Below are 12,647 nucleotides of genomic sequence, written 5' to 3'. Positions count from 1 at the left end.
TTATGTTTAGGCAAAAAAATAAAATAAATAAAATAGAATGTTAGATAAAATAGAGGAGCAGATTTATTTAAATATATTTGTACATGATCAATTTTCAATATTAATCATTAAAATTTCACTTTAAGTGATTAGGATTTAAAGACTGTTTAGATTATTAAATACCAAAAGTATTTCTAAGAAATGGAAAAGCAGGGAAACATTTGAAAGTCGACTATTTTAAATAAAGCAATAATGATGGCATAGATGTACTAAATCGTAGCAGGTTGTGCTCAACAGTGCAAATCAACATCTTTGACTGTGGTGTGTTTGAAGTTTATTTAAAAAAGAGGAACTGAATAAATATGTAAAGACTTTTTGAGTAGACAAACACAGTTCTTCTTTTCTAAGTTTGGTTTTAATAGAAGCAAAAATGGAAAGTCAAACTTCTGATCAGACGCTCCGGTTCTTATTTAATATCATTTATCTTGGGCCTCCTGTCTCCTTTTGCATCCATGAAATTTCTGTAAACTGAAAATGAAGTTATTGATGAAAACATAGAAAAGGAAGATTAACGCTTGTATTCTGCTTTTATTTTGGTGCCATTTATTATCAAAACCAGGGTTTGTGGTGCTGAGCAGAGACTCCCTGATCAACATCCGGCTGAAATGCTTTTGACTGATCAGGTTACACGTGACTAATCTAAGACCTCAAATGTGTTATCACACCTCCAAAGGGTTGTTTTTTTGAAAACTAAACAGGAAGTCTAGGAGGAAGTGAGTAAATGAGTGTTGACTAGTGCAGCACCGTTCTTTTCTTCAGCTTGTCTCCATTTAAAACAGAATTTGGTTTATAGATGAAACATAATCCAAACAGTAACCAAACATGTCACAAACAATTAAAGGTTACTTCTGAGAAATCAGAGTACTATTCTTATTTGATCTGAAACATTTTGTTGAGTAAACAGGAGACATTTGAAACAGGCGCTGAGCTAATAACAGGAAGTTAGCGCCTACTAGCTTAGTGTGTCTTAAACCTAAAGCAGGAAATCGAACTGATTACTCCCATGAATAAGACCCAGAACAGCAGAATCATCTGCAAACATGATGAGTTTTTCCTTGTGTGTAGCTGTACACACGAGGAAACAGCAATGGACCAAATCAACAGCCCTGAGGTGACCCACTGCTCACTGTCATGGGTTTGGAAATTTATTTTTTTTTTTTAACTCAAAGCAGACTGACTGATGTTTCTATCCAGAAGTTTCTGTGATCGGGCCGAACAAGAGAAGGTACTCTAATAAAGTTTCTCTTCACTATATTTTCATAAATACCTAATAAATAAGCAGGGGCGGATCTACTGGGGTGGCATGGGGTGGCAGTTGCCACCCCATAAATATTTTTCTAGATCCGCCTCTGGATTTATCTAAGATGTTTGATCTAATTAATTTTGATCAAGACTGTGCTAGGGAGGTCAGAAGTGACCGAACAATAAAAGCTGTAGACAGAACAACTTGTTCCAGGACCAAAAGATACTGTAAATGTAAAGTCAACAATGTTTACTGTTACATCCTGAGGTCATTTGGGAAGAGACTTACACTAAAGAGGAAGTGTTTGATGAAAAATATAAAAAACATGGCAACAGACCTCTGGAGGCTTTAACTACAACACAAGAAACACAGATTGTTTAAAAAACTGATGGCCATTCTCTTACTTTAAAGTTACATACACAATAGTTTAACCTGCATCTGTATAGTCCTACAAATATTAAAGGTACGAAATTCAAGATTTTTATCGAGTCCAAATTTTCCAAAGTTTCCAAACTAACATCCAGATCCATTTCTGCAACCAGTCAAAGAAACTTTTAGTTATGGTTGGTTAAAGTTTTATTGAAGCTTCGACACTTGATGCAAAAAAGTGTTTATTACTAGAAGCTTTAGAGACTCAGTGCTCAAGTGGGACATCTAGTGGTCAACGAAATGAAGTACAATTAAGTATTCATTTCAATTCCCACTAATTTGTATGTTACATTGTTCTTCTTGTACATTTCATATTATTACGTAACATTTAAAACAAGCTGCTACATTAGACATTTTCTACAAATACAGATTTATTATTAGTTTTGGGTGTTCACACTCATCTACTTCAATTTAGTTTTTATTTTCTGTGAAATCATACAGGATAATTGTTGCTTTAAAGGTGGAAAAAGTGTTGAAATCATTCATGGTTTCAGTTTTTATTCAAAATAACATTTGATTCATTTTCAGGCGAGGTTTGAAAATACCTGAAAGTGTCTCATTTTCTCTGAACTCCAGTCGTGGCAAACAACACAGAACAGCTCTACTTAGTTTGTCTTTTTATTTTCTTTGCTTGGATTATGAGTCATATGCTAATAACTTTAAACAATAGCATAAAATTTACAATTATATACAATTAGCATAAAATGAATTCAATGTCTTGCTTTGGGAAGCAAAGCTTACTAAAACTTTTAAACATACAGTTTTTAATACATATTATATCAAATATTTATAGAAGCAACATTTAGGAAGAAGGAATAAAATAAAAAAAAAATCCACATTCATCTTAATATTTTTGCAAAGAATCAGCAAAACCTGCATATTAAAATCATCTCTGGTTACAAACTGAAGCAAAACAAACGTTAACAGGTTTCTGTCTGACATTAATCAAACCTCTACCTGAAAACAAGGTCAATAGATTCACTACTTGTGGCTCTATGCTGCCCTCTTGTGTGCAAATAATTGAACTATCAAAAACAATACCAAAGGAAAGTATCTATTTGCTCTGCAGCCCAACAGTTGGGACTTAATTTATTGAGGATTTGATATTCATAAATGGAATTAGATGAAAACCAAAAGACTTTTCACAGTTCATCTTCTTCATCACCACTCTGCAAATGGAAAACAATTATTTTGAGATAAAACTAATTATTTTGTTGACAATGAATGAAGGAAACAAGAAAACATAGTTAACAGCAATATAAACAAAGGGAATCCAGGTTTATCTGGCAAATATCCTTAAAGGTAAACTTAATTTATAACAAATTTAACAAAAATGTTTGTCCACAAAAACATGCATAAGTCATTGAATATCCAGGTTTTACTTACTTTAGTTTTAGCTTTGTTTACTAAAACAAAACAAAAAAAGGATGGTTAATTTTAGTTTATTGATTTGTAAGAAGTGAAATCTGTCAGATCTTTAGTATTTACCTTTGATCCAGATATGAACGACCAGAACGGTTCCTGAAAGTGCCACTAAACCCACAGAGAAGATGATCAACTTTATTCCTGAAAATAAAACAAAACCAAATATCAGTTTACTTTCACATGTGTTCATTTTCACATAATTAAACTCTAAATGGAAATCTAAGACAGTCCACATCCATAAATCAAATAATTTCTGATAGAAAAGTCTGCAGCAAAAATATCAGGTTTAAAATCAAACTAAGATGCAGCATCTTCACATGTAAACCAGCAGAAAACCTTAAAATAAATTCATGTTTAATCACCACGAAATGAAATAGAATATTAGAAACATCTCTTCTGTTATTTTAGTAAATATATCATTTGGAGCACATCCTGTTTCTAGTGTCTCCAGCCTAGAAAAGCTTGATTCTACCATTGTCCCTTCAGAAACTCTTCCTCTCTCCTTTTGCAAGTTTTTTATTTTATTTATTTATTTTTTTTATTTTTTATTCCAACACATCCATCAATACAAAATCATTTGGATTTGGTTTGATAACCATACAAGAATTTGGGTTATTAAAAACTATTTGCTAAAAATAATAAACAAGAGCCTGGGAACTTTCCCCCCCAAACATTTACTCCATACAGTCTGACTGACAAAGACACGGGCAACAATAAATAACCTTACAGCCTTAAGTTTCACAGTAACATGCAACATCATTCATTACCTTCATTGGACAAAGAATTTCTAGTCGGAACTGATGTGGTGGTATCTTCAGGTTTTTTTGTTGCGTTGCATGTCGTTTCACCTGCACACAAATGAAGAAAACAGAGAAGTTTTTAGGTTCATGTTTTCACTCAGCAGGAAAAAAAATACATGCAAACCCACACCAGAAATTACATGAGAGTAGATATTGCTAATAATTTTAATTAACCTGAAGCAGCAACTTTTCTCACCTGATTTATCTTCTGTGGACTGACGGTTGAAGTTGAAGGCCTGTTTGGTTTCACCGTTTGTGACTTCACACTTGAACTCACAGCTCTGTGAGTAGGAATCCAGTATAAAACAAACTGCAGCAGAGCAGCCAGAGTGTCGTGTTGCACAGTTGATCAAAGCGATACTCCCAGTAGAACAGTGATGCAGCCATTTCACTCTGTATCCACACTGACCACGCGTCTCCACAGAGCAGTTTAATGTCACTTTATCTGTATCCTTCTGTTTACTCACTGGTCAGGAAATAAGATATTAGGAGAGAAATTTTACACAAATTATACACAATAAGTCACTGGACATAACTAAGATCATGCTTTAAAATAGATACAACAGTGATAAAGTGTAGCAGAGAAAAAATGACTTCATATTCATATTCATACTCACTGTGGACGACAGACAGAGAAACTCCAGACTGATGAACCAGAATCTGTTTACTGGGATCATTTCTAAATTTATATTGTTGGCAATCATAATAACCAGCATCCTTCACTGTGATGTTCCTCATTACCAGAGAACAGTTTGCTGCAACACTCAGTCTGTTAGATTTACCCTGAACATTGTTAACCTTTCCCAGTATAACCAGTTCTACTGAGTATCTGGTGGTACTATAGACCCATGTGGTACCATTACAGTTTATCTGACCATTTATCACATCTTGGCAAGACAAAACCGTGTTATCCCCAGATCTCATGAGAACAGATGATCCACCTGCACACACTGTTGAGAGAAAAGAAAGAGAGAAAAATAATGTAAATTTGAACTTTTGAAATTTACCAGGTTATCACTAGGTCCCTGTGTTTAGTAACATAAAATGGATTGTAAATAAAGCTTTTGCTCACATATCCTTAACAGCTATATTTGAGCAATTTAAATATTTCTATATATTCTTACCAGTAAACTGAAGCCCCAGGATCAGAAATAAATGAATCCATTTAAGTTCAGCCATTTCTCCTCTGTGCCTCGTTGTTCTGACAAACTAAACTGTCAGATACCAACAGTATTTAGGTCATCTATACTTCCGTGGTAAAAGAGGAGTTACTTCCTCATATCTTGTGTTTTTTTGTCTTTTTTAACACTTTTTCCACTTATGTCAACTTTGACTTAAAAACAATGATTAATCTTAATTAACCATTGATATATTTAACATATCAATGGAGATCAAAGCATGCTTAAATTTATCTTAATGCTTTTAGCTGAACATTGTGTTCAACCACGAAGCACATCAGAGACAGGGGTGAATTTCACAACTAGAAGGAAGAAGTGAACGGATAGAATGCATAAAATGTCTAAGATACCATAGTTTGCAAATGAATCTTTATAGATTTAGTGCTGGAGTCAAATTCATCTAGCAGTTAAAGGAGCAGTAAGTAAAGCAGAGTTTAAAAAGCTTAAAAAGTTTTAATTCAACTTGTTTCTAAGTTTAACTCAGACATTCATCTGAGAACTGAAGGGGGAAGTGCTTTGGTGAGAAAGTGGACAGCAGCAGCAGAGCTCTGCTGGTTTTCACAGCAACAAGCATCAAAAACCTAAAACTGTTTTAAACAATAAGAAAACTTGACATCTTAAACGTTCACATTGTTAAAATGAAGTGGGTCTCATGCTGTTCTCTAATAAAAGCTGACTCACCGAGAAGTAATGACAGCTGACAATCTTTGAGACATCAGTGAGAGCGACATGCATCAGCCACTGTTATGTTGGATTATCATTATAAATGATAATCTGAATGTGTTTTACCTATTGAGACCAAATATAAGAAGTTTTTGGTGAGAAACATTTAAGCGTCCTGAAGCTTTTACCCCAATAATTTGCATGCACACTGTTCAAAAAGATGCCAATAAATGGTTTCATACAGTTACAAACATACACTGAACAAATGGATGGTATTTCTTTCCCTCTCTGACATCAACAGAATAAATGCTTTCTTTTTAGTTCTGACAGTAACTTATTTTCTAAATGTCATGAAGTGAGGGAGAATGTTTTTTTTGTTACTTCTTTAAATTAATTACTGCACATCTAAAATTAGTACACCTTTAAAATAAAAAGCATCAACCTAATGAAAAAATAAAATAATAATCCTCTGATATTCAATGGTTATAGTTTCAATGTGTAATAATAAAACCAGTCAGTTGTTTAGCCAACACAGGCTGGAAGATGACTGGTCAGTTAGTCGAGACCCGTCTGTTCCTCATTTGCTACCGTTGGTCTTCATAGAAGAAAAGGAAGTCGTTTAGAGGTAGTGGGTAAAAAAAAAAACACTGAGTTGTTGCAGCTTAAACCTCCAGTGAGTTATGATGAATGTCAAAAGTAACATTTTCACTAATCAAATGTATAAGAATTAAAGATTTTTGATGAAAAAGGCACATTTAGATTTGTGAGAGTATAAACAGTTTAGTGTCCAGTAGATCAGGTTTGGTGTAGTTCAGCAAATAACAGATGAAAAAACATGCAAGTATGAAAAATACAGACGTTTTCGACCAGCAAATGATCCATGCAGACAGATTGCTGACATTTTACTTTATTTTGATTTCTAACAAAAAAAGACTTTACACTTTGTTGCTTTAGTTACTTAGCAAACCAAATAGTCACAACAAACATTGTAAATAACATAACCACATGCTCCATTGATTCTTTACATTTAACAGTTTTCCAGCCCAGTTTGGATTTTTTAAGCATGGCTGACATGAAGGTAAGTTATGATTCCCTAACCTGTAGCAGATGAAAGTCACATTATTGTAGGTTTGTAGCAAGTAAACAGATCAGTGCCAGGCTAACAGATGGTTACATTAATATCACCCATTCAGCCAACTTATGCCTCTGACATCAACCATCTCCATCCATCACCTTCTTACTCAATGCTTTGGTCTCATCCAGGCTTGATACTTCATTCTGCTTCTCTTTGTTTACCACATCAGTCCCTCCATGAACTTCAGCTGATCAGATCTGAGCAGACATGATCGTCTCCAAAGATCATCTCTGTCCCCAAGCGACTCCACCGCCTCCCCAAACATTTCCACACCGAGTTCAAAATCCTCCTGTTACCATTCAAAGCTCTCCATAACATGTTCAATCCTGATCCTATTAAACTCCTTCCTGTTTGCACACCATCTCTGACTCTCTGCTCCGTACGCCACATGTCCATCTGTCCACCATGGGACTCTGGTCTTTCAGCTCTGATCCCCAACATCTGGAATAAACCACCACTGGATCCCCAAACAACGACACCTCATGTCTCCTCAATCACCTGTTCAGACCAACAAACCCAACTGTCCCTTTAAGAACCAAATCTGACCAAACTGAAGTTTGGATTTCTTCGGATTGGGAAGCATTTCCATTTCTTACATTCATTTGGTGACAGAAAAATGGTCAAAGAAATACATAAATAACATATTTTTTGATCTAGAAAATAATTAAGGTAATATAGACAGTTCAGTTGAGCCAATATTGATTTTATATTTGCTATAACTAACAGCTTTTCATCCGTAAAGCTTAAAAATGACACAAGTGAACATTAGCAACTGCATCACCCAGGTGACAGCAACATCATATATTAAATACAGATAGAAATACGATAACCTGATATAAACAGTTGCCATGCAAGCTAAAGTAATAAGCTATAATATTTTTAAGTTCAGAATCACCAACGTCTGGAAATTATAGGTCACTCATTTAATACATTATTTGTTAAAGTCATATTCCACCTATTTTCCTGGGGCGGTGATGGTGGAGTACAGGTTGTTGGGGTCAGATGATGCTGCAGCAGAGGGACCAGCAGCTGACACAGCGCTGTAGATCACATTGTCTCTTTCACCAACAACCTGAAAAGAGGAAAAGTCAAATAAGACCCTTATGAAGTGACGTTTCAGTTCAGATTTCTTTCAGCATGTTGCAGTCTGCTCTCAGGGTTAATTTTCTCTAACAGCCAGACTTGGGAATGTTGTCAGATGTTCTGAATGTCTTCAACTTTTAGACCATTAACTGTTTTGTTGAGTCCTCCATTCTCAATAAGTCTTTTATTGAGACTTTTCTAGAGATTAAAATCTTACATATGTGTCCACTTACTGACTAGAGTCACACTTACATTAAATCTTACTTGGGCTTCATTGATGGTGGCGTAGTAGACATTATCTTCAGGATCAACCTGCTGAAGGAGGAAGATGTAGTTTTACTTCCGTGAGATGTAGAGTTACTTTAATAACCATGTTGTCACATTTAGCAGTGTATTTTTAAAAGGTACAGCTCTAAAAGTCTGTTTTTATGTGTGTGTTCTCACGTTGTGATGGCTGGTTTCCATGGTGGTGGGAGGAACTGGAGAATTTAGATTCAGATCCTACACAAAAAAAGACGGGACAGTATAATGAATAATCATGTTAAGGCACGGGTGACCAAAGTGGGCCGGCATCCTGCGTGTTTTAGTTCTCTTCCTGGTTCAGCACACCTGCATCAAATGACGGCTCATTGGAGGCCTAAGCAGAACACTGACTTGCTGAGGAGGAGGTTACTAAAACATGCAGGATGCCGGGCCTCCAGGACCCACTTTGGACACCCCTGTTTTATGGCTTTCACAAAGAGGAAATTAGTAATTTGTTATAAAATTGATCATACTCACTGCACCGTCATGCACCTGTCTTTGGTTTCCTGCAAAAACATCAGGCTCGGATTTAACCTCCACAGTTACAATATATGGGGATTTTTAAAAATATTTTTAAAGTTTTATGTTCTTACGTTTAGTTCTCCACCTGATGACAATCCCAGCGACTATCAGGAATGTGACTAAAACCACAGCAGCAGCAACGTAAGGAGCTCCTGACAACAAAGCAGTTCAAAGTTACATTCAGATGAACTTTTTAGATCTTTATCCAATTTAACTTTACCTTTGTGAATGAAAATAGAATACAATTTAAACATGGCGAATCATTCCTCTGTTGGTTATAGGGTCTAAAAATGATTTTAAAAATTACATAAATTTAAAAAATCCTTTTATAAGTGTCCTTGGTTGGCCGTTAGTGTAGAAGCCATGCAAACATTTCTCATAAGGCTAACGGCACAAGCATGTGTCACCTCTGTGCTGCAACATTTGTGTTCATGTGCCAAGAACGTTTGTTCTGGTAATGATCAGAAGAACCAAGAACCATGATGGTCTATTGTTCCATTACCTTTATTTGATGGTGAACCAGCTGGAACTGCTGTGGTATCTTCAGTATTTGTTAGGTTGGATGTTTTTTCGCCTGTAACCACATAAACTAACAAAACCAAGAAGTTATTAGGTTCTCGTTTCCTGCAGGAGGAAAAAAATACATGCGAACCTCAAACAAGAAGAGACTAAATATATCATATTTTATTAATCCTGAAGCAACAACTTTTCTCCCCTGATTTATCTTCTTATACACTTTAAATCAGCTTTTGAAGTCTTTAATTTTTACTTTTCTCTTATAGTTTAAAGCATAATTAAAGAAACAAAAATAATAAATGGTTCTGCTATAGCTCAAATTATAAAAAAATGTTTTTAAAAATAGTGGCTGCATATAATAATTTTCCCTCAATGCATCTTCTTATTGTAGGATGTTGACATGACTGCATTTCACACAAGACCCTGACTGCACAAGCTATACGTCACATTTATGTGGAAAGAAATGTCCTGTACCAGACAGTAGTGAGAAGAACCAAACGGTTCTCTGACCATCAGAACGCAGCGCCATGGTGGAGTTTATGGTTAATGTTTCATTACCTTCATTTGACACAGGAACTTTTGGACGTTTTGTGGCTGGAACTGATGCTGTGGTGTCTCCAGGTTTTCTTGTTGGGTTGCATGTTGTTTTACCTGCATGCAAATAAACCAGGAAGTTATTAGGTTCATGTTTTTCATCTGAATGAGAAAAATACATGCAAACATCAAACCAGATGAAACTAAGTATTTCTGATTATTTTATTCAGTCTGAAGCAGAAACTTGTCTCACCTGATTTTTCTTCTGTGGACTGACAGTTGAAGTTGAAGGCCTGTTTGGTTTCACCGTTTGTGACTTCACACTTGAACTCACAGCTCTGTGAGTAGGAATCCAGTATAAAACAAACTGCAGCAGAGCAGCCAGAGTGTCGTGTTGCACAGTTGATCAAAGCGATACTCCCAGTAGAACAGTGATGCAGCCATTTCACTCTGTATCCACACTGACCACGCGTCTCCACAGAGCAGTTTAATGTCACTTTATCTGTATCCTTCTGTTTAGTCACTGGTCAGGAAATAAGATATTAGGAGAGAAATTTTACACAAATTATACAAAATAAGTCACTGGACATTACTAAGATCATGCTTTAAAATAGATACAACAGTGATAAAGTGTAGCAGAGAAAAAAATGATTTCATATTCATATTCATACTCACTGTGGACGACAGACAGAGAAACTCCAGACTGATGATCCAGAATGTGTTTACCGGGTTCAGTTCCAGGTTTATATTGTTGGCAGTCATAATAACCAGCATCCTTCACTGTGATGTTCCTCATTACCAGAGAACAGTTTGCTGCAACACTCAGTCTGTTAGATTTACCCTGATCATTGTTAACCTTTCCCAGTATAACCAGTTCTACTGAGTTGCTGGTGTTACTGTAGACCCATGTGGTACCATTACAGTTTATCTGACCATTTATCACATCTTGGCAAGACAAAACCGTGTTATCCCCAGATCTCATGAGAACATATGATCCAGTTATTGTGCACACTGTTGACAAAAAGACAGTGAAAAATGCATAAATACACAAACTTGAACATTTCAAGATCACTCATTTTATCAGGAAGATTACAGATGTGATTCGTTGCAAGAAGTTCAATTTGCTTGCTAATATCTTAAACAGCTATATTTCTGAACCATTTAAATATTTCTATATATTCTTACCTGTAAACTGAAGAACCAGGATCAAAAATAAATGAACTTTAATCCATTTTATTTCAGCCATTGCTTGTTTACACCTCGTCATTCTTGTTCTGATGAAATAAACTGACACTGGCAGCTTTTTGAATGTCATCTGTACTTCCGTGAAAGGGTTAGGGTGGAAGTGTTACTTCCTCACATTCTCATTATATATTTTTTTGCATTCTGTTACATTTATGTAATTCATAACTTTAAAAAAGTGGTGAATCTTAATTAACCATAGGTATATTTAACATTGTTAAGATCATCCAAACAGGCTAAAATGCATCTTAAAGCCTTTTGGTGAACTTTGTGTTCAACAACGTAGCATATCTGAAACAGAGGCGTTTCTCACACTCATAAAGCAGAAGTGAACTGAACTGAATGTTTAAAAGGTCTTTAAGAAAAAGGTTTGTCAGTATTTGTAGACTTAGTATTATAATCAAATTCATGGAAAAGTTGCATTAGCAGTGAGTAAAGCAGACAGTTTAAGGTTAAAAAGTTTTGGCACAACTTGTTTCTACTTTTAACTCAGACGTTCACATGAAGGGGGAAGTCATTTGGTGAGAATGTGGTTCATAGCAGAGCTCTGCTGGTTTTCAGCGCTGCATCAAGAGAAAACATTGAGAAACTTTAATGTTTTAAGATCAACAGTTTGTTTTACATTCCTAACTCACCTGTTATTTCCATAAATCAACAAAAAGCAGCAACATTGATCAGAAATGATCAATAATGTTGGAGCCGTTAACGAGAGCGTCATGCATCAGCCGCTGCTGGCAGCAGATGAGGCTTTGGTGGTGGAGGCGTTACAGTGAGGGCAGGTGGGTCTAATGTAACTAATATTAATGCATATAATCTTATAGAAAGAAAAAATAAACAAAGACATTTATATTTATCTTAAAATTTTACCAAGAATAAATAAAATATACACATTAAAAGCATCTCTATGGTTACAAACTGGAGCAAAACAGAACAAGTTTCTGTCTGGCCATTTAAAACCGGGTAATAACAGTTATTGATTCTGACTCTATACTGCCCTCTTGTGTGCAATTAATGTAATTACAAAATAAAATCAATTCTTAATTCAAAGTGCAGTTTGGGATTTTACTGTGGATTTGATGCTGTTGATCCCTGGATTTAGACAGAAACCAAACCAATCTCCAGTCTTTTCACAGTTCATAATAATCATAATAATCACTCTGCAACTGAAGAAAAACCCATTTGAGATAAAACTAAAATTATTTTATTGACAGATAATTAAAAAAACTGGAGCAATATGAATGTAGAGTCTTGAAGCTATATAGATTTATATTAGAAACATCCTAAACCATAAATATAATTCAAAGCAAATTTAACAATGTCAAGTTAAAATGTTGAGAAATGTAAAAATGTATATTTATGTGCTCAACTAAAAACATAAATCATTGCTTCAGTTTTTACTCAGTGTCTTTTTAATTGAAGCCTGTTTCTGCCACTCATAAAAAAATAAAAATTATCATGAGATTTTTTTTCATATCTGTTGAAGATGTCATCTACAAGGTGCATTAATATCTTACTCAACAGTGCCTCCTACTGGG

At 35.1% G+C, this 12,647-nt stretch overlaps 2 protein-coding genes across 4 annotated transcripts; both read right to left on the bottom strand.

The window, feature by feature from the left end:
* Nucleotides 1-2,196: 2,196 nt before the first annotated feature.
* Nucleotides 2,197-5,152, bottom strand: LOC106905216 (uncharacterized). 2 transcript variants are annotated; one of them, XM_088001959.1, is made up of 7 exons: nucleotides 5,061-5,151; nucleotides 4,554-4,886; nucleotides 4,133-4,402; nucleotides 3,904-3,984; nucleotides 3,200-3,277; nucleotides 3,098-3,117; nucleotides 2,197-2,880 (listed from the first exon to the last, which is right to left on the bottom strand). In XM_088001959.1, the coding sequence occupies exons 1-7, from the start codon at nucleotides 5,113-5,115 to the stop codon at nucleotides 2,854-2,856; spliced, it is 864 nt and encodes a 287-aa protein (XP_087858085.1). In that variant the 5' UTR covers nucleotides 5,116-5,151; the 3' UTR covers nucleotides 2,197-2,853. The 2 variants fall into 2 exon arrangements, with proteins under 2 accessions (XP_087858085.1, XP_087858086.1); XM_088001960.1 differs by lacking the exon at nucleotides 3,098-3,117 and having other exon boundaries at nucleotides 5,061-5,152.
* Nucleotides 5,153-6,668: 1,516 nt separating this feature from the next.
* LOC106905213 (uncharacterized) lies at nucleotides 6,669-12,379 on the bottom strand. Of its 2 annotated transcripts, none has more exons than XM_088001810.1 (9): nucleotides 11,056-12,379; nucleotides 10,546-10,881; nucleotides 10,124-10,393; nucleotides 9,895-9,987; nucleotides 8,892-8,972; nucleotides 8,776-8,804; nucleotides 8,440-8,496; nucleotides 8,248-8,310; nucleotides 6,669-7,984 (listed from the first exon to the last, which is right to left on the bottom strand). In XM_088001810.1, the coding sequence occupies exons 1-9, from the start codon at nucleotides 11,183-11,185 to the stop codon at nucleotides 7,868-7,870; spliced, it is 1,176 nt and encodes a 391-aa protein (XP_087857936.1). In that variant the 5' UTR covers nucleotides 11,186-12,379; the 3' UTR covers nucleotides 6,669-7,867. The 2 variants fall into 2 exon arrangements, with proteins under 2 accessions (XP_087857936.1, XP_087857937.1); XM_088001811.1 differs by having other exon boundaries at nucleotides 8,248-8,307.
* Between the last annotated feature and the right edge of the window lie 268 nt (nucleotides 12,380-12,647).

Source organism: Poecilia mexicana, unplaced genomic scaffold, assembly GCF_051168715.1.
Source record: "Poecilia mexicana isolate PSO_F unplaced genomic scaffold, ASM5116871v1 scaffold_21, whole genome shotgun sequence".
Lineage (NCBI taxonomy): Eukaryota > Metazoa > Chordata > Actinopteri > Cyprinodontiformes > Poeciliidae > Poecilia > Poecilia mexicana.
This window is presented reverse-complemented; position numbering and strand designations above follow the sequence as displayed.